The following is a 21,352-nucleotide window of genomic DNA, read 5'->3' on the forward strand; positions in this document are numbered from 1 at the left end:
AGCTGATCTGGATTTGTTAACTTTTGAATTGAGACAAATGACGAACGTGTTACCAGAGTCTATTTCACGAACGGACTTCGCACTAGTACTGAGTACTTGGACTGAGAGAAGAACAATACTGATTGATCGGTTTTGAACAACATCGCAAGACATAACGCAGGCTTACAATCCTTTTGTTTGGAAACGATGCCAACCTACCTTTTAAAAGTGGACATCCATTTCTTTTCTAGCCTTCAAGCCAAAATTTTAGCCATCATATGAAAAACAAATGCCCTGACAGTGAAATATTTTGGGTTAGCTGATGCTACATTTTATTTAAAAGGATAAATTTTTACAAGTGATATTAAACATTTATATTTTACGAATTTTTATCTTTAAGCAGAATATTTTCAATAATGACATACAAATTAGAGTTTAATGTTGATCATGTTAAAATTCACAAGTGGTATTTAATATAAATGAAGTTTAATAATACTATCCAAGTAAAAATTCCATTGGCTTTACACATATTGGCTGCGTTTTTATAATATCCTTTCTCACTTTCGATGTTTTCGTTAACTGTAAGGAAACAAAATTGTAATTTGTAATACTTTATTTAATTTAATGAAGTTGCATTCCTTTCATATTATAGTATTAGGCTGAGTATAATAAATAAAAAGCGTTTTGCATATTATTAATATATTCGTTACCAAATCGACTAATAACAATTTTTTATTACTTACATTGGTCCGCTGCGGTTGTCTCAGTTTCAAGCTTTTCAGTATCTGGAAAGAAAATTTTGGGTATAGTTAATATTGGAAGATATTAAAGTAAAAATTAAATTAAATGAAATAAAATATAAATTTATTTCTTACGGGTTTCTGCATTACTAGTCAAATCTTCTGCATCAGTTTCGATTTCAGCTATAACTGAAAAAAATGTAAATGAAACCGTTAGTCTAAAAAATCCACATTTCAATTTATTAGAAAACTTTAAACTTATTGAAAGTAAACGTAAATATCAATATTCGAAAACATATTTTTCTTACTGGGATTTTCTGCCTCTGGAAAATACTCTGCATTAGGATCAATGAATTCCTCAACTGAAAGAAAGTTATTAATATGAATATTATTTATTTAAAAGTGATCACCAAAAAAATACATTAGCTAAAACCTAAAATATTTATATTTAAAGTAAATATAAAGGTTAATAATCGAAAAAAATATTTTACTTACTGGCATTTGACTCTGCATTTGATTCACTGAATTCATTAACTAAAAGATAGATAAAAAGAAAGAAAACAATCAGGATTAAAGTTGCGAAATCTACTAAGCTTGAGGATTATACCAGTGTGATAAAAAGTTAAAAAATGTATATATGACAAAAAAATTTAAGAAATATTCTATCTAGTACTTAAAAAAAATATCCAAAAATTAACCAGTCCCTGATAAAGAATATATATACTTTATAGAGCCGGAAGCGCTTCCTTCTTCATGTTATGAAAGAATTAAAAAAATTATAATACAATCATTAAACATATTGTAAGTTTTTCAAGATATTTGCTTTTAAAGTCATAACCAAAAGGAAATAAACTTTTATCTTAAAATTCCGGTTAAAAGTAGATATTCTCAGCATTATCAGAAAGTTATTCTTATCAAATTATTGTTAACCTTTCTTTGGAACAACAAAGTGAATTTTCTCGGAAACTATTTGTTTTCATGATCCCTTTATGACAACTATTCTGACTATAATAAATAGTATTTATTTACATTACCTATATCTGCGCTTTTTCGTTGGTGATAAGGTAAAGATGCACTGTAGTTATTGTTATTCATGTCGGCAATCTCAGAATTCTGTAAAATTGCATATATCCAACTTAAATATGGGTTTAATGGCGTAAATCTATTTGGAATCCCATTTTCAACGACAGATTCGTTGTTATTTTGCGATGAAAGTCCGTAAGAAATGATTCCAACTAAATTACTTTCATGAATAACACCATAACCCGGATATACATTTTCTCCGTCAGAATCTTTCCATGCCTGCAAAAATTATGAATAATTTATTTTAAAATTGTTTGTATTGTTTGTGAATACTAAAAAACCTTTTTTGAGATTATTTGGGTGAAAACTAGTTGATCATATCATTTAAAACGAAAACTGTTCTGAGCCAAGTCATGCAGGGTTCTATTAAATATTTAAAGTTACAAATAGCCACAGTACTTACATAAGAGTCTACGCCTGGCTCCAAAGGTGAATCCTTAAGATCGTAGTCAGCCACTAAAATCCATTGAATATCTGATCGTTTAGACAGGGGAAGCTGTGTACTTAGATTTAGTATTGCAATATCATGATCCAAAGATGACACATTAAATTCAGGATAAATGTCAAAGCCACCAGCAAAGTAAATTAACTCATTTAAGTCTTGGTCCTTAAAGGATACAGCTATCTCCTCAGATTTTAATAGTTTTCTTTGATTTGGGGTTTCAGTAGCACTTAATAGACACGATGCTGCCGTTAAAACAAGTCGACTTTGAATAATATTTCCATAGCAGTGACCATCCTCCAAGACTCCCAAGCTATTCCTTCTGCGTATTAAAACTTGAAAGGAAGGACGAACGTAATCATTTTGTACGAACGAAAAAAAGCACAAAATAATCAGAGACACCGAATTCATAATTTCTTTTGATACGTGGACAGTAGAACCTTGACTGCCGTCTTCACGGCTCCCTTACAAGATTAAGATAGTAAGTAACCTCAGATGCACAACGAGATATAGCTTATCTTTTTATATAATTTATACTAGTACAGCGAAACCCGCTTTCCGTGGTTTTATTATGTCTAATTAATAAAGCATAAAGAGGTGTGCGCGATAACGTTATCCAAATAAATTGAAACTTTAAAAAGTAGTCAAAAACATCATAGACGTTACTCTCGGAATATTTACAAATTGCACAGAGACCAACAAATTTTACAGCTTATTTCACATGTATTTACTGTCTGCCATGTGTGCTTAATAAAATGAATGAAAAAGTTAATAGGGTAGTTCGCTGACTGGTTAAAACCTTCTTAGGGTGAACCTTTTTTGCTGAAGAGTGACTTATTCTAAAAAACATAATACTACAAATTTGATATGAATTTTTTTTGTGTTTCATACATAATTTGAATTAGCAACAAAAAGCTTCATTGTGAATATTATTTGTAAGTCAGTTAGAGATTTGCTTATATTTCAATTATATAATATTGATATATATAAAAGTTTTTCCAGTTTTATTGCATCCAAAAAACAATGGTAATAAAATTTTCGAATTAACATTGCTATTTAGAACTCAATTTTATTTCAGAAAATTTCCTAAATTTTTTTTAGTAATATTTTTTTAATTTATGAATTTTTGTTTTATTTGAATTTCTTTTTACAAAAGAATTTATTTAATTTGCATTACCCAGTGGACCAACATTTCGCAAACATTTTGAAACTGCTAATTTAAATTTCGTTACCTATGGTTGAAATTTTTTTCATTAATTGTTTCAGGGCACACTACCTTTAAAGTTGTAAATAAATTTCCATTTACGAAAACTGTCTATGGAACCTTTTTTAAGAGCTATAATTTATTAGGGATCGCTAGCAGATACAGGAAAATGTTCAGCTACATATAGAGAGCCGGTTTAGATGCTTTCAAAGATTGTGGTTTTGGAATACATCAATATAGGTTAAATTTCACCAATGTTAAACAATTTTTTTTTTTTAATTTATTTTTGGAAGCTAGCGAAGTTGATTAACCTTTCAAAATTGTTCCAAAAGAACGTTTAAACATTTAAATAAATCCCATGCTAAGAAGGAATCATTTTACCAACCGGCAATGTTTTCTTGGTAAAAACAGACCTCTTAAAGAAGTAATCCATTTCCGACTGACTGTTTAAGTCCGTTCGCATGTGAAAAATGATTGTACAAAAATAGTCAGCTTTGGAGTAAATTAAAACATTATGTTTTCAATTGTTTTAAGAATTCACGGTTAGATTTTTTAGGTGAATTACATTTATGTAAATATTCATACTTGTTTGAGATTACGATTTGTTTGTAAGCAAACCCAGCTGACTGAGCGTTGACCCCTCAATCTTAAATCCCGAATAAACTCGCTTCTAGAAAAGGAAAACCAAATGCGATTTAGAAATCCGAGGGCGATATACCAGATAACTTCAACATTTAAAGTAAATTTGGGACAGTGGAGATCATAGATCATATTTAAAATAAAAAAATATGGTTTGCAGTGGCTACCATTTTAATGGTTAAATTAAATTTGAAACAATAGGCCGAGACTTTAGGTGTAAGCAATAAATCTAAACTTATATATAAAGATTGGGTTTGAACAGTTGAAATATTTACAGTATCGCTTATTACGTTACACAACAAGTACGCTTTAAATAACAAAAGGTTCAAATTTTATTAACTTGAATATCGAGTACAATAAATTGTTTAATTTAAATGAAACCCCTTTTCTTTAGTTGCTGTTAACAAGCGCTCCTTCATGATCTCTTCAGTTGGATAGTCCGGAAGCTTTAAGTAGTGAACGCACGTGTTCACGGATGGATAGCTTCCGACGCCAGCATCTACCTTTCGAACAACTGTCAGTCGGGGATGTAAGTTTGCAAGTCCTCCCGGCGGCAGGCTACTGCAACCAGTTGTGAATTGAAGGAAGGCTTTCCTTTCGTCGCCCGACATGCTTAGTAAAACATTTACAAAGCGTTGGAACCCAGGACTGTAAGAATGTATATTTTTAGTTAAATATATCAAAACCTAACACTTAAGTCGTGTATATGCAAGTTACCTGTCTTTGTTGTAACCAAGTTTTGGTTCAGTATATGAAATAATGTCTTCTCGGCTCCAATGGGGGAACTGCTCGCCACAAATCATCATTCGGGCCTCTGAGGGCGTAAAGGCAGCCAACTTTTTGAGGGGGAACACTTCGTTGAACCCATCACTGAAAGCCTTCATTTGTTGAGCGATTCCGTCCTGCAGGATGAAGTTCATAAGCAGTTCACAATACGCTTCCAGGTTGTTGATGGTGACATTCACTGACGCCCCATTTGGCAGCAGTTCGGCCTGGGTGTATCCATAGACCGAGGAACTTGGCAGATACGTGAACGTAAGGGCCAAGTCTTCAAGGGATACCTCTAAGCCGTTTTGGGTGTGCAGCTTAAGCTCGTTTATTAGTTCTTCTTTCTTCTCGGCGTCTATGGTGTCGTCAAACTCAATTGACTGCTTTCGCAATAAGAGGTTTTGCATTTCTTGTAGGAATTGATAACGAGTTGGATCTATTTCTTTTAAGTTTTCTAAGGAAAGAATTCCCCCAAATGCATTGGTCTTATTGCAATCAGTGCGCAATAGCTTAGTGCAGGTTTCTACTATGTCCGATTCTTCTGACACGACAGAGAGATCGCCATTTCGTCTATCCGAAATAACTTTTTGGAGATTACGTGACAGCACCTTGTTGTGGCAAAGCAATTGAAGAAATGATGTTGATAAGGGTATGTCCACTAAACGCATATCCTGCAATACTTTTGCCACAAAAACACCGAAAAACCAGAAGTATTTTAGTACTTTCTCACATGTTTCGGTATTTTGCGGCAGAGGTGCTGGGAAAATTCCGTGTTCTCTGCGATTTACGTAATACCCTACGGGTTTCGAATTGCCTTGCGTATTCTCCGATGAGTTGTCGATGTCCTCGCCCAAATCGTCGTCACACAGCCACATACACAGGTCGGCGCGTTGAATTTCGGCAGCCACCAAGGCGTAAAACTCCAGTGTAGGACCCAAACCAGTTCCCTCCTCGTCCAAGAACTCCACCTCCAACACGGACTTTCGGTTGCAGTGCGTCTTCATAACCTGCATTGCCCACTGAAGTAGATTCTCGTTTCGAGGCACCTTAACGCGTTCGTGCTTAAGACGACCGATGCGGAATTCGTGATCATCCCGGCGCGGACTCATGATGGGAATCCTCTGCCTTTCCACAGTCACATCTCTCTGCGATTGCAGACATACTATGCTGCGAGAGGCTCCAAAGGATGTGCAGTTGAAGTACAACTGCCTGGTCTCGAATGGGAACAGGAAGGGGCAAGATTGGTTTAGGTTTTCGCACCAATTGGGCAGCGCGTTGCTGGACAGCACTAGTGGATCCTGGATTTGCTGCTGCAGTTTGTTAGTTATTTTCTTGCTGATAAAGAGATCTTCGGACAACACGGAAACACCAAGTTCCTTGCCATCCGAATCGATTTCCGATTGATTGAGACCATTGATTTGAGTGAGCAGCTCAAGCACATCGTCCACGGAGCACAGGTTATTATCGGCTACGTTAAATCCGATGTGCATGGGTGAGTTGGGGGACAAAGTGGAGGCGCCACTCTTTGACGACACATCCGGTGTTTGGGCAAACTCCTCCGAGTCCACGCCAGTGCTTTCTGGCGCTTCAGGCGGCACCTCCCTGTACACAATCGTGTATGTGGGCTCCCATATCTTTCGGAACTTGTCCAGCTTGTTCAACTGACTGCACTGCAGCAATTCCTGCACGGCTCTGAATATGGTCCAGTCTGTGTTGTTCAGGTCAATTTCAACTTCGGGAATTCCGCCAATTCCCGGACCACGTAGTTTTAGACCCAGCATCGGCTGTTCAATAGTCTCCTGGCCGCTCTGTTGGGGCTTGGGTAACTCAACGCCAATGGGGGAAATTTCCAAATCCGAAGTCTGGTTAACATTCGTGCGACCCGGTCGCGGATCGAATGCAGGTATCAACGCGGAGAACTGTCTCTTTAGGACGAACTCATCGTCCCAGGACTTGCGCTTCGTAACACCCACCAGTCTGTTCTCCAAACCCTCATCGTCCATGAAGGTGAGCAAGTTCCGGGAGACCATCACTTGGAGCAGAGTGTTGCCCACCTCTTCGTACTCGTCTTCGTTCTCCTCCTCGTCGTTGTCCTCATCCATGTCGTCCTCATCGTCCAAGTCGCCCAGCAAAGCCGGAGCTCGGCAACTCTCTAAAAAGTCTTCCAGTGACACTTGTTCGCTGTCACTCGACGTGGATGTAAGACTCATTGTAAGTGTATGATTTATGGTGGATGCCGATTGCTGTCCCGTCGACGTATTTGACGGGTTTGATGGGGCTATGTTTTCACTATTATTCGACGATAAACTCGGATAACTCTGGGCGGTGCTGAGCAGTCCAGAATGGAAATTACTGGACAATGCCAGCTTAACCAAACTGGTTACCGAGTGGCCGAGGAATGAGCCCGATGCGTTCTGATCCCCGTGCTCGTTCACATTCACTTCCGCATTCATGATCTGATTATCCTGTATGTTGGTGCCCTGCGAGGTGCGTCGACGAGCGATTGCCGCAAATGTCTCCAGCAGACCCGTGTGGGTAGCCACCTCTGAGGTGGAGGGAACCTCAGATGCTGAAGTTGTTGTCAGATTAGGAACACTTATACTCATCTGGCTGGGCACCGAAACGCTTTCGGATGAAATTTGCGGATCTTTGATGTCCACGATCGAAAGCACGGCATTTGGCTGCTGTGTTGGCTTCAACGTTACACTGGGTTTCTTTGAACTCTTGCTGGGATATTCTTCTGTTGCAACTATGATTTGTTTTTGATTCGCATTTTCGGGATTTATCAGCGCCTGAGCCTTGGGTGTCTTTTTAACTCCGACTCCCATGTTTGTGCATGGCGGCATGGGGAAAGTGTCTGTGGAAAGAATGTTGTTGGAGTTATTCCGTATCATATCCACGCCATCACGCATCTTGTCGATCATTTCGAGGGCTTCGGTCGAAAGTTGTGTCACCGGTTGACAGCCTGCAATGTTCGATGTTCGGAGATTCACAAGCAGATCCTTTGATATCTTATTCACCGTGTTGTTTGCATTCATCTTATTGTTCTCTTCAATGTTGGATATGTTCTTTATATCACTCTCTCGCGGAGACGGAGACGAACTCTGTACATCGGGAAGGCTTGAGCTTTGACTCGCAGCAACAGCCTCAGCGGGCTTATATGAAGGCGAAAGGACACTGCATATGTTTTCTTTGGACAATTCAGCTAGGGATAGGTTCTCCGAAATGGTAGCTAGATCGGAAACAATATTTGAGTTAATTGCCGGCATCGAGTTGTTGATGGCCGACAAGTCCGATATGTGCTCCAGCTCGCGACTCAATGGCGACGGTCCACTTATGTTATCCTTATGCATTTGGTTGGCAGCCGACTCCTTGTGCTTGGTTCGAACTTCCCGAGAGGATGACGTGTTCATAGCCAGTTGATTTGAGATAATCTGTGTCTTTGCCGAAGCAAACACGTTCTCTGCAATCGTCTCCACCGCCTGTTTCCAGGCCAAGTTATCAGCCGAAACGGTTTGATTGGACGCACCTTCAGCGTTTTGATTCTTTTCAGTGGCTTCGGGCAGGGATGGAGTTGAACTTGATTTGCGCGAGGTGAGCGTGTTTGATTTATCGTTTATTTTTGCAGCCGCGTTCACAGTAACCATCGACTGGTTTCCTTCGAATACGGAAAGATATTCGCAATCGGCCATCTTTAAGTCGTACTTCCCTTCGGCTCCCATGCGATACGAGTTGCGTACGCCGTGGTCCCACTTCACATCGATCCAGCCGTTGTGAATTTCACCGGTTATTGTGCCCTCGGCACAACCATCCTGATCCTCCCACCGCCAGTCGACGCCTCGAATTACTCGAGCACCGGTAGTCATATGCTTGAGCTGAGCTCTTATTTGTCGCCTCTCGCGCCTAATTTTTGCCTCAGCCTCCTTGACGCTCTTGCCAATGTCGTCGGCAACTCCGACGACGCGACCATAGATCTCGAATCCACTCAAACTCAAATAATGGGTCTGGCCAGATGCATTGCGTCCATTTTGCTGGATTCTGATGTGCCTATATCTAACCGAGTCGTCAGCTGCACACGTTATGGGCCAAGTCGCTGTGCTACCGGGCTCCACGAGACTCTTGTCATCCACGTGTGAGCTGAGGGTTGTCCAACTTAGGCCATCCTTTGATCCCTGGAGAAGCCAGTTCCTCAGAGCCGACCTTCCATAACCGCGCGCATGACGAAGCGTGTACGCAGTGGGTATTATATACACGCCCAAGTCGATGGCAAACCAGGCCTTCTTGTTGTCCTTGGTGTGACAATTGAGTGAGATGCTGTCGCGAGACAGAATATCCTCCAGTTTGCCATATGGCAAGGTCTTCCCCTCCGAGCTGGTCACTTGCACAAGTCCATATTGCGCTGGGTTGACCCAATCGCAAGTCTTTGCATTAGAGCCAATGTAGAACAACAAACCCTCTTCGTCAAAGTCAAATAAGTGCGTAAACACAGTGCCGGTCCGATGTTCGCGTATTTTTTTCAAATAAAAATATGTGGACCGATCGAGGTCGTACCATTGTTTGGCCACCATTTTCAGCAGATACTTGGATAGTTGTCCAATTGTGGCCAAAGGTTCCATTTTTAGAGTTCGACCGGATCGGTCGAATAAAGTGCTCTCGCATTCTGCTCGCTCCAAACGGAAGCGAAGTCGTTTCTGCAGAATTTGCAAGCTGTAACCAGTGCATGGAGTGTCATACAAGTACACTGGTAGCTTCTCTGTGCTCTCCAGAACCGATACAAGTTTCTGTATTAAAATACTTGCAGTGCTCTTAGTTCGCGGCTTATTCGTTGCGGATTCAACGTTATCCTCCAGTATGCATTTCTTGAATACGGAAACTCGTTGTTTTTGCATTTTATTTCGTTTGCATCGAGGTGAATTATTTTCCCAATGGTTAACCGACAAAACGGCCACTAACGCTTGCACCAATCCCGACGAGTGCATTTCGTAGGCGCTCACGACACCATCTTCATGGATCAATTGAGACAGCTTCATTAGGGCGTCCGAGAGTGTTGTCTCCCAGTTTCCATTTGGTGCCATGTGCTGCTCCTCAAAGGATAATTCAATTTGCTTCACAATGTCCGTAAGTATTGCCACCGCTCCGCGAGGAATCGTTTGGGCAGACTTGAAGTACTTGTTGTAAATTTCGCGGGATAAGTTGCGAACTTGAGACTTTTGACCCTCGGTCTTGGACTTGTTGCGTTTCTTTTTAGCCGTTGACCAACCGGAGGCAAAATCGGGACCCAAGACAGTTTCAGCCGTGAAGGTATGCTTCGTTCCACGGTTGCTTTCAAAGATAAAGCCAGGCAAATCGTCCTGTAACACGGTTACCTGATGGCCTTCGGTGTTGTGAATTTGAAGTTGATTTGTTTTATGCGACTGCAGGACCCAGTTACCAACAACCAATCGTAGAGCACTTGCAGTGGGCAAAATGGGCTGGGATACAACTCCTGGAATTACGCAGGAACGTGCACGCATAAGCTTCTCAAGAAACTCTCCTCGATTTTCTGAGAATAAATACAATAGAAAACCTTAGTGCATCGAATACAAAGTTAAACATTTGCCAATTACCAGAACTGTCATTTCCGTTTTCTGGACTTCCACTGGAGTACATCGTTGCTAGCTTTCCATCGATTATGAAACGGAACCACCCGTTAGAGCCGTTGGAAAGCTCTAGAGCCACCGAGTCCGACCAGACGTACAAGCAATCTCGACCCCTGCAAATGCTCCACTCTCGCCAGTGATAAGGCTTTCCTTGCAATATCTCCTTTGCGTCCTCCATAGGATCATCTAAATTGAAATTTGAAAATGTAATAAATAAGTGCTTGTGCTATTTCATTTCATTCATTAAGTAGGGAAACAAACCTGAAGTTGATCTTGGGGAGACTACAACACTGGTCGATGATCTCTGCACGACAGCTGGTTCATCGGGGTTTCCTGATAATTGCACATACAATTCCTCTGCATCATTGTCCATCAGGTTTTGAACTTTAGCAAACACTCCTAGTCTTGCAAAGTGGTCGAGAAATTCCTCTTGTGTCTTACACATAATTTCCTCAATAATATTTAAAACAATTAAGTGCCCGTCGTCGTCATCCTGTAATTATTTTAAAGTGTTAGTAAAACTTTTACTGCTTCGACAGACACTTTTCTAATTCTTTTTACATATTTTTTATTGGAATTTGTCAGTCTGTTCTTTTAAGATTTCAGTCTTGTTTTGAAACTATCTTAATTTAGTTAAAATGATATGATGCATTTTATTTTTACCTCGTTGTCTAGGACACTAGCGACCACTTCGATAAGTAGGTTACCACCATTTTGGCTCGATGTTGACGGCTCATCTTCGCTAAAACTGGTTTCACTGAGACTTTGGAGCACCGTTGGGTACGCATATTGTACAATCTTCTTTATCAGGGCCAAACTGGCCCGTCGCACACTGCCCAACATGGAGCCCAAGAAGGTCCGACAGAATATGGGCAGCAGTACCTTGAGGTAAATGGGCGCCATTTCAGGATCACCCCTGGGCTCCATCAACGTATACTTTTTTCCGTCCTTGTTGAGCAGCGAGTGATCGGGAGACATCCACTCTCCCGGTGACTGCAAAATAGCTGCCACTTCCCGATGTCCATCGTCCAATCTTTCGCGTGCCTTATCTAATGGTGTTTTACCATCCTCATCGCGCAGGTCCGGATAGGCTCCGAATTTAAGCAGGATTTTCGCAATGGCCGGTCGACCAAAGCATGCGGCGTAGTGAAGGGAAGAACTCCGCTGGCCCTTGTTGACATCCGCTCCCTTCTCACACAAATATTCCACCATTTCCAGTGTGCCAAAGGCTGAAGCCCAGTTGAGAAGGGTTTGACCCACATCGTCCATACAGTTGACGTCTATGCCCCCAGATTCGATGGCCTCGCGAAGCGCCTCCGAGTCCTTCGATCGTATGCAGTCGATAAGCTGGCGATGCGTGCGATCGGTGTTGGTGTTGTTGCGCCTGGGTCGTGGCGCCAATTGTCCCTGATTGGGATTGTTACTTCCTCGGTTCAAGGCCTGGCGCCCCTCGAACAAAAGTAAAAGCAAGAGATCTGCGAATCGCATGCAGTCCAGCACGCATCGCTCATCGCCCTGCAAGGCTCTTTCGAGGGCGTCAGCCAACTGGGAACGCAGAATATCATGGGTGATGGAAGGAGATCCGCGGCAAAGTGTCGACAGCAAGGAAATTGTAGTCGATATCGACTGTGGCGATGCGGCCACATCGGATGCCTTGACCTTGGTGCTGCTGGAAATGGTTGCATTGCCCGCTACGTTTTCATTGATTGCATCCGAGTTTGTGGCCGCAGCGGGTTGGCTAGAGCTAGTCGGCTGGGCTCCTGCCGCAGACAGCGAAGAGTGTGTGTTTCCGCCGACACTCTTGAGGCGCTTGAGCAACTCAGTGGTCAAACCGTACTCTGCCAGCGGCGCTGGATCAACCCACTTTCGTGTGAATCGGTCGGCCACGGAGGCAAAGCACTTCAAAGCGCCATCGGATACCATGGCATCCTCGTGTTGCAGCAGAGTGCTCAGACTCTCGACGCAGTTCTGAATGCACGGCGTGTTGGGCTCCACCTTGGTGCAGAGCCTGGATACAACGGACATGGCCGAATGTAGGGTGTCCTTGTGAACTTGCGATCCGCAGTCCCTAATAAAGGACAGGACGCAGTTGAGGCCACCGCCCTCAAAGACGGCGCCCGCTTCTCGGGTGCAAATCAGTTCAAGCACTTTGATACATTGCTCGGCCAGATCGCGAGATGTTCGCGATGACAAATCCGTAACCACAAGATGGTTGCATATGGCTTTGATGGCTCCATCAATCGAAACGATGCGCCTGGTGCACTCCGCCGACACATCCAGGTAATAGGTGATGGCTCGCGCAGTGACCTCGAGTACATTTTCAGGTGCCAGTTCGTCTAGGAATATCTTGCATAGCGCCGGCAAAAATGTTCGAGGAGGACAGCTTATGTGTGGGAGAAATAAATATGAGATTAGAAGTGGAGTCCACTCCAAGTGTCATTTATAAATACCTTTCGAAGCAACGATCTACATTATCAGACATCAGGAGCAGCATACAAAGCTGCTCCAGCGCAATCAGTTGCATATCCCGCTCATCTCCTTGTCCCATGGACAACCATTCCAGCAGCGTCTCGGGATCGACATCGCCCATCTGTGATGTAAACAACAAAATTTTGAATATTGACTAGTATACATGTGATATTTTGACAACTAAAACATAAAGCAACGGACGCGCAGGGGAGCTTCTAATGGATTTAGAAAATTCTAATATATTCATCTTGACATGATGAAAACCACAAAAATATATACTGCATATAATAAATTAGTAAACAAAAAACACAAACAAACATGTGTAAGTATCAGATGTTGTTTTAAATTGTAATGAAATACATTTTTAACATACATTTCGAGGTCTTTAATTGTAATGAAATAACTAGTAGATTAGCAAATCAAAGTTTACTAACTCTTGCAGTTTGAACTAATATTTACAAAACCACAAACGTGTTTTCATAGTGATGCATCGGTTTCTATATTAGTCATGCTCATTACAACATGCAAAAGGTATGCTAAAACCAAAGCAGCTGCATTGATAAAATAAATCATATTATATTCTCTATTTGTTCAGCTGATATCATTTTACTACTGCCAAGTGATTTTCAATCAACAAATTTTGTACAGTCAGCTCCCCTAGTTTTTATTAGTTTACTAATATGTCCGATCACTTTATGTTTTAAATTTAAAAGAGACATGTTTTACTTACCGCAAATCGAAATTTGATTTATGCTTAACCAAATCTGATAAAAGACAAGAAAAAATGATTATTAAATTATTGTAAAGTTTATGTTACAGATCTCATAATTATTTGATATTCTTATACGTACACCTACATATATACATATGTATGTTATTGAAGAAAAGAAATCCTTTCTTCTATTTTCGAAATAATGATTATATCTAGATAACTTTGGGTTGCTAGGCATTTTTTCCGTTGGCAAACAAATGGATAACCATGAAAAATAATATATCAATATATAAGATAGCCAAATGTATATTATATTACGAACAAAACAATTAAACTGAAGTTTTTAAAAATTAAAACTACTTCAGCTTAACAGTTCTAATACGAAGCATGTGCAAGTATACATTTTATTGCTCTTACTAAGATTTATTGGTAAAATTGTCTTTGCCAATTGGATAACATACCATTCCTGCTTAAGTCGCCTGAATTGCCAAATGCCCACATGGCACGACAAACAAAGAGATAGTTGATGGGAAACTGCGTTGTATACTTTCTATTTGTTCTATTTCTCCATGATAAAAGAAATTTTGAGATGTCGTGATGGAAAACTGCAGAGCCAATGATTCCAGATCATTTATTTAACCAGAACTACTTTGGTACGTATAAATGTACGTATGTTACATGTGTAATTACATTTTTTTCACCATAACACGAAAAATTTCTTTTTTTTTTATTTGTAGGGAAGAGCTCAAATATGTATATATATATATATATATATATATATATATATATTTATGTGAACTGTATAATTTTCGTCTTAACAATACTCAATAAGTTATTAAGCAGGAAGACAATCATTGTTCTATGAAATTTTCCTCTTTGTCCAAAAAATGATCAAATTTTGAGTAAGAGAATGATGACACTTCTTTTGCCCTCAACGAAATTCCAGTTGTGTATGTATAATTTAAAGACCTTTTTCCCAAAACCCACTTGGAGTTACATAAAAACGCAGTTGTAATAACTATTGTCTTCGTCAAAGTATGTACACATTTCACAATACATATATGTACATATGTACCAACACGAAGACATTTGTACGTAATGTAACCGTTCATTTATTTATTAACTTTAGTGTCGTGTCTGTTCAGACACATACATATGCACATATAAAAACACAAACTATGACCAAACTGTTCTGTAACTTAGTAAATCTACCTTTTTTGCATTATATTGAATATTTTGCTGGTGCTTGCTTTTTTAAAGCTGCTTTTTTAAAGCTTTTCTACAATTACTCAATACACCACACTATTTTTATTCACACAAATATCCAGTCCAGCAGCTCGAAAATTGATTATAGAGATGAACAAATTACGATACATATTACGATTTATCGTGTCAGATTATAATCGCAAAAAAACAAGGGTATTCTCACAAGCTAAAAGACAGTTTACACTAAAATCGGCGGAACTCCGATTTTCAAATCCATAAACGAAAAAAATTTAACATTTTAAACTGGTTTAAAAATGGCTGTGCAATTCTTACAGTTAATTTTAGGAAATTCGCAGTAGTGTTTTAGGGCTATGAAGCCCACTGTTAATATAACTCAATTTAAAGTATTTTTATTCGTATATGAAGAATAGTCAAGTAAATTATCTAACTCTCTTAACGACTTACAGTTACTGATAAATTATAAAACATTATAAAAAGCAGAAATATTGTCAGTCTTCGACAAATTTATGCGTACTCACTTAACACTTCATCTACATTCCCGAAGCGTCTGAATCTGTGAAAAATTAGAGAGACAAACTATTGAATTTAATAACAAGTGATATACCGTCTAAACTTCTTTGTTTTCATATATTTGGTGATTAATTTAATGTTGGGTCCAGTGTTGCCTTCTTTATTTTTAGTAGGAAAGAGCGACTACCCTGGCTTTTCAGCAATTCAACAAAATTTTCACCAGCAGTATGGAACAGCTTATAATGAACTGACTAATTTTCAGCAATTCAGAGACTCAGACGTTCGGGAATACCAACGTTATATTATTTATTAATTTATACATTTATTTATATTATATTATATATTCATCTATATATTATTTTATTCATCTTTTCATATAATTAATTGCGCTTAACAGTCTAATTAGCCCTAGGTACACTTTCGTAAATTTTGATATGATATTATTTTTTATTTGTAGACGAAAACAAAGACTAAATGATAGTTTTCATAATTTATATTCATTTTATTGAAAATGGCAATGTTAAAAACTGTATCTTTTCGCCTTTGTTTACTTGCTGTTTTTTGTTGTTAGAGGTGGTTGTTACGCACGATAGTGTATAGCGATATGCCAAACATCGAGTAGAAATCGAAAAAAAATATGGCGGCGCCAAACTTATCGCTAGGCGCCTTCCAAAAACTATGTAAAATAACTGAGCTTGGGACCAAACGCGATCACAAGGATCTTAATCATAACATCCACCAACATACAAATCATGATTAGCTTGCACAGTATTAAGCTGCCCAATTAGACAGCAGGAATACCGATCAAACGTTCCAAGTATGTAATAGGCGAAGGGAAAATAGGGTCGATCGATTTAGAGTCGATTTCTCTAATTCGCGAATATTGTCGGCGCTGCAAGCTGCTGTATCGTCTAGTTCGTGGAGTGTTATTTAAATAAATAAAATAATAATAAAACATCGCCGGGACCCTGGCAAACGTGGCCTAAAGTAATGGGCGCAGAATTTGGCGAAAGATGCGTAAAAGAAAAAAGACAATGTTTCATCAGTGTATTAAAAAGGGAAAATTTGCGGTGAGTTGAAAAGAAAATGTAATCTTTAAAGAATACATATATATAAAAAAAATTGAAAATGCACTCAATTCAACCAGAAATTCTCACTTGCTTAAACCTTTAAAGAATTTTACGGATGAAGAGCCACTTTATACGCCCAATGTGGAAAGTTCAATTCCATTATTTACTTGCTTATATACCTTTTTTATATTAATTTATTTATTTGATTTAATTAAACGCACCTTAACGCTTTGGTTTTATTTCTAAATTTTAAAAATGTGTTGAGGGGTTTGGTTTAGCTCCAACTATGTATATTGAGCAGGCCAAAAACTAAGCTGTTGGGGTTTGCCCCATTTTTGATAACGTTACTTTAAAACCTTGGGAACCGGTTCGGATCATAGATAATTGAAAACTTTAAACACAAAAACTTGAGTTTTTTACCACCTTTTTTAAGCACTACCATTAAGGGTACTGGTTTTGCCTCACTTTCCCTTATGTGTTCAATTACGCAAGCTGTTACCTAAATAAAATCCTTTGGTCGGATAATCGTAGCTTATATTAAAAATTAATATAAATGGGTTCTGGTCAAATGATTTATTTTAAAATTTCTTTTTAATTTAATTAATATACTTGTATATATTTATATTGTAATACATAATATAAGTAAAGTAGCGAAGTCTAGTTATGCTCTGGAATAAGTTCCGATGCCCAAACATCTTGTGGCCAACCTGTACGGCCCTTAGTCGACATGGGAATATTCTGAAAAATAAGTATTAGCATTGTATAATACATATATAAATTTAAAATATAAACAAAATTTTAATCATAATTATCGCTAAGAAAAATAGCGCTGAAAACAGACAATTTACTAGAAGTCGAAGTGATGTCAAACTAGTTTTTTGTATTCTTGTAGAAAGTATTATAATTTTGATAAATAAGTTAGAAACGAAGTGAAGAAAACGTTTTTTATCATTGATAAGTATGAACAGTCAAGTCGGTCTAGCCATTTCCATTTGTCCGTCCGTCCGTTTCAACTCAAACTTGTAACTCAATTTATAAGCTATCTTAAAGAAACTTTTTCAAACGTCTTCTTTTGGCTAATGGAAGTGTAATGTGTTAGGTCAGAACGGGCGGTTTAAAAAGTTTAAAGCCAAATTCGACCAAAAAAGTGTAGAGTGGTTTTGGAGGAATTGGTAAGCGCGCCATTCAACAACGCTAAATAGTCATTGCTTAAAAAAAATATATATATTTGTATTTCAGTTTCTAAATTTAAATTTTAAAAATATTGTGCTAAGATTAGCGAAATATAGCTTTTATAATTACTAATTTACAGTGTTTACGATAAATCTTCAAAATGTATATTATTCTTATTAACTTTCCAGATATACGCATATGCTCAGGGCTTTAGTAATTTTGTTTTAAATTTTTTTTTAGTTAACGACTATTTACATAGCTGTCAGAAGAAAGATTATGGATTTGTGATTTTTAATTGAACTAAATCTAATCGGTGCATCGGTCGGTCACTGGAGTCGACCCAAATATCGCATCTAGCTTAAAAATATTTTCTTTATGCATATTTTTTGTGTTTTCCTTCAGCAGTTTTTTTTTTGTTGTATAGGCGACGATAGTATTTTCACATTCGAATACTTCTTTAAAAAATAAGCAAATTCTACACAACTCCCATTAACGCCCATTTTGCCCCAATGTAAGCGTATGATTTAAATCTTAGAAAATATTTTGATATTGTTAAAACTCTAAGTTTAATAGCTCTTTGTAGAATATATGTAAATATGTATACATATGTAACTTTAATTGAAACGTACTTGCGCGTACCAAACGCAATAGTTCTGTTTATGTAGATCATAGTTCCTTTTTTTTTTGTTTACAACTTGTACCCACAAATAGACAATTAAGAAGTAAACAAGAAGATAACACGTGCACGGAAGCACTGTAGAAACACTTCAATATTTTATTTAGAAATGTAGTTCAGATCTAATTGTGTTTGCGTGCATAAAGACAACATCCACAAAAACTCACATAAAAAATGTTTCGTAAAATACATTAACATAGTTTCAATTGTTTTGAAATTGTATTTGTTATGCAATATTTTTTAAGAAAATATTCATTGCTCATACAAAACAATTGCCAATATCAGAGCCTTTTTCTCGCCTTCATTAAAATCTTAAATTCGGTTTTAGACTGCAAAACCTACTTTTAGCCAGGAAAATGTTATTAATTTTTTTTGTTTTTAATATGTATTTTAATGCACAAAATTTCGGGTTAATTTTGCCAATATATCCTATTTCTGAGTAAAATTGACAATGTTACAGCAATTAAAGCGTTATTAAATTAGATTTTCGAGTAAGAAAAAAATTTAGTCGATTTTTCAAAGTCCTAGCGCCTAACAAAAAACTTTAAAAGAGAACACAAGTGTTTTGCTCAAAATGTAAAAGAAAAACATAATATTAAGTTGTTATCAGTTATTTAAAAAATCTCTTAATATAGGCTTTTAATGTTAAAAGTGCCATCAAAATTTAAACATCCTAAAAACCGCCGATGTTTCACTTTATTTCCACCGGCGGAGTTAGCCTGCACGAATATCCAACTTGTAATTCCCAGACAAAAGTTCAAACAAAGCACTTGATTAATCAAACCCCTAATGGATTATATATTTTTGTGGAACAGCACTTGGGCACTTGCCTCTTACATTCATATCTATTACCAGATTGCCCTATTAAATGAATGTATCAAGCAATCACCCCCACTTTTGTTTTGTGATGGCGACGGCTGGATAGCATGGATTCTCAATTACGCCTGCATGTGTCTGCGGTTTATCACTTCGTAAATTGCATAATAAAGTACAACTTACAACCGGTCACTGGTCCTACTTGTCGAATCTCAATTTTTGAAGCCGAAAAATACGCTGCATTTCCATTAAGACAATAAAATCGTGTTTTCGCTTGCGGATTACAAGGGGAAATCGCTCCATGCTTGTGGATGGTTGATTTTTTCCAATTCAGAACTAAAAATGTACTTTTATAAAGTCAAGTGCTTTTATTCCTTTTAATAAACAAACAATTGAGATATCTACCCCAGTGCTGAAAACAAAGTACTGACGCTGCAGAGGAAATATCTTGTGTATCTTGGATATAAAAAATCCGAAAAGAGACCTTAACAAAATAAAAAGCATAGACAATCGATGAAAAGAACAATTTTAAAATTAAAAACAGAAATGATTGTCATTACTATCTTCAAAAATTACAGACGATACGCCCCCATAACGCGAAAACCTCTGTTTAACTTTATTTCTGTATAATAAAGAGCAATCGGAACTACGTTGTTTGTGGACTATGTAAGAACTGTAAAGTTTTGCGATAGTTGTTAACCATAAAATGCTGGTTGCAGTTAATGGAAATCTAATAAATGGCTTTCATCTTTCTGAGTAGAATAAAACTTAGGCAGGTTACTTGCCGTCGGACAATCTCCAAAACTAAATCTTTTTAAACTAAAATACAAAAGCGTCGGAAAGTACACACAGTCATATTCTTAAAAATATATTTTAAACAAATTTCTGATTTTTAAAGAAATGTCAGTATGACCAATAGGTTATAATAAAAATTTAAAAACTTAATTGCGTTTTCTTACTTGAATCTCTGACTTTAAGCAGTGCTTCTTTTCGCTACAGATCTTACGGCTGACTGGCTTAAGCTCTGCTCGAAATCCGCCTTTTGGGTCCTGATCTCCTTCAAGAACATTAACTAAGTAGTTTATGTACAAAATGGCCAACTTCAATGTTTTAATCTGTTAAGTAAACCAAATATACACACAAGAATTTTGTTGAAATATTTATACAACAATTTGTTTGTTTGTATTATTCATTAATTTTCACAAACTTGGCAAAGTGTTTTTATAAATGTTCAGTTTTTATTTTTAACTAATGGGCAATAACTTCACTTTAGTTTTAATGTTCGGGTAGGTGCGTTGATATCTTTTATTGAAATTACCTTTGATAATTTAGTATCTGTAGGAACATTTGGAATCTTTTCTCGAAGGTAGGAGAATGCGTTGTTTATGCTTTGTGTTCGCCTTCTCTCCTTTTTATTAGCTGTATTTCGTTTCTTAACAATCCGTGTACTCGATGCTGGCACATAACTAATGTGATTTGTGTTATATATCTGTTGCTGAACTTGACTTTCAGAGTCTGAAACAATTTCCAAAAACAATATGTGAAATTAAACTCAATTTTGATTTCCGAAAAGCAATATAAAATCGTTTAAGCATCACAAAATAATAAAGTAATAGTGATTTTATTGTGATTTTGATTTGATTAATTGCATTTACGGCCACTAAGTACAAACAAATAAACTTTACGTTTTATGTCGAAAATGGCAGATCCATTATATACTGAGTTATAGTACATGGTTGAGTAATCACGCCCTAAGGCTACGGTATTTTTAAACATATTTTTTTTAATTTAACTCATGTAAATTAGAATACAAAGTTTCGCGGTTAAAGATCTGCATTTTTGCTGCTAGTACGGAATATATAACTCGTCTTTGCTGGCTGGGAAGTAACTGAATAACTTTTTCAGATGTTGAATGAACCAGCGTTGTAGGCCAGCATCTGGATATCCTCCCCCAAAATTCCACCAATGGCATTCGCTGCCTTTTTGTATTATCTCCGCCGACCAATAGTAATCACTTCAAGATGTGTATGTACATGTTAATGTACATATCATTGTATGTATATTTTTATTTTTTATCCGGAATAATGCCTTGAACGCTTAAGTGCTCAGTTCTTTTCTCATTTTTATTCAGCCTTTCATTCAGTTCTGTAGCCAGTTTTGCTAGAAAATAAAACTTTAATAATGTTAGTACACGTTAGGATTAGA

The 21,352-nt window shown here is 37.6% G+C and overlaps 3 protein-coding genes across 4 annotated transcripts; all 3 read right to left on the minus strand.

Moving 5' to 3' along the window:
* Nucleotides 1–285: 285 nt before the first annotated feature.
* LOC108141672 lies at nucleotides 286–2,728 on the minus strand. Its single transcript, XM_017265146.2, has 7 exons — nucleotides 2,206–2,728; nucleotides 1,754–2,021; nucleotides 1,215–1,253; nucleotides 1,028–1,081; nucleotides 855–908; nucleotides 723–764; nucleotides 286–558 (listed from the first exon to the last, which is right to left on the minus strand). Exons 1-7 carry the CDS (start codon nucleotides 2,653–2,655, stop codon nucleotides 437–439), a joined length of 1,029 nt encoding a protein of 342 aa, XP_017120635.1. The 5' UTR covers nucleotides 2,656–2,728; the 3' UTR covers nucleotides 286–436.
* Nucleotides 2,729–4,240: 1,512 nt separating this feature from the next.
* Nucleotides 4,241–15,027, minus strand: LOC108141837 (E3 ubiquitin-protein ligase Ufd4). Its single transcript, XM_017265421.2, has 8 exons — nucleotides 14,888–15,027; nucleotides 13,694–13,727; nucleotides 12,945–13,084; nucleotides 11,158–12,877; nucleotides 10,756–10,987; nucleotides 10,462–10,680; nucleotides 4,805–10,397; nucleotides 4,241–4,735 (listed from the first exon to the last, which is right to left on the minus strand). The coding sequence occupies exons 3-8, from the start codon at nucleotides 13,082–13,084 to the stop codon at nucleotides 4,453–4,455; spliced, it is 8,187 nt and encodes a 2,728-aa protein (XP_017120910.1). The 5' UTR covers nucleotides 13,694–13,727; nucleotides 14,888–15,027; the 3' UTR covers nucleotides 4,241–4,452.
* A 2,013-nt stretch (nucleotides 15,028–17,040) lies between these two features.
* On the minus strand, nucleotides 17,041–21,016 carry LOC108141838 (heart- and neural crest derivatives-expressed protein 2). Of its 2 annotated transcripts, XM_017265422.1 has the most exons (4): nucleotides 20,833–21,016; nucleotides 20,466–20,662; nucleotides 20,107–20,262; nucleotides 17,041–17,220 (listed from the first exon to the last, which is right to left on the minus strand). In XM_017265422.1, exons 1-4 carry the CDS (start codon nucleotides 20,921–20,923, stop codon nucleotides 17,140–17,142), a joined length of 525 nt encoding a protein of 174 aa, XP_017120911.1. In that variant the 5' UTR covers nucleotides 20,924–21,016; the 3' UTR covers nucleotides 17,041–17,139. The 2 variants fall into 2 exon arrangements, with proteins under 2 accessions (XP_017120911.1, XP_017120912.1); XM_017265423.1 differs by lacking the exon at nucleotides 20,107–20,262.
* Nucleotides 21,017–21,352: the final 336 nt, after the last annotated feature.

This window comes from Drosophila elegans, unplaced genomic scaffold (assembly GCF_018152505.1).
Source record: "Drosophila elegans isolate 14027-0461.03 unplaced genomic scaffold, ASM1815250v1 contig_814, whole genome shotgun sequence".
Taxonomy (NCBI): domain Eukaryota; kingdom Metazoa; phylum Arthropoda; class Insecta; order Diptera; family Drosophilidae; genus Drosophila; species Drosophila elegans.

Coding starts and splice junctions, on each gene's coding strand:
- LOC108141672 (XM_017265146.2), bottom strand. CDS start 2,655: ATGAATTCGGTGTCTCTGATTATTTTGTGCTTTTTTTCGTTCGTACAA. Junction 2,022..2,205: donor AGCCAGGCGTAGACTCTTAT/GTAAGTACTGTG, acceptor TAATTTTTGCAG/GCATGGAAAGATTCTGACGG. Junction 765..854: donor GACTAGTAATGCAGAAACCC/GTAAGAAATAAA, acceptor TTTTCTTTCCAG/ATACTGAAAAGCTTGAAACT.
- LOC108141837 (XM_017265421.2), bottom strand. CDS start 13,084: ATGGGCGATGTCGATCCCGAGACGCTGCTGGAATGGTTGTCCATGGGA. Junction 12,878..12,944: donor GTAGATCGTTGCTTCGAAAG/GTATTTATAAAT, acceptor CCCACACATAAG/CTGTCCTCCTCGAACATTTT. Junction 10,988..11,157: donor CTAGTGTCCTAGACAACGAG/GTAAAAATAAAA, acceptor AAATAATTACAG/GATGACGACGACGGGCACTT.
- LOC108141838 (XM_017265422.1), bottom strand. CDS start 20,923: ATGTTTAAAAATACCGTAGCCTTAGGGCGTGATTACTCAACCATGTAC. Junction 20,663..20,832: donor TGCCATTTTCGACATAAAAC/GTAAAGTTTATT, acceptor AAATTGTTTCAG/ACTCTGAAAGTCAAGTTCAG. Junction 17,221..20,106: donor GCTTAAAGTCAGAGATTCAA/GTAAGAAAACGC, acceptor CTTATTTTTCAG/AATATTCCCATGTCGACTAA.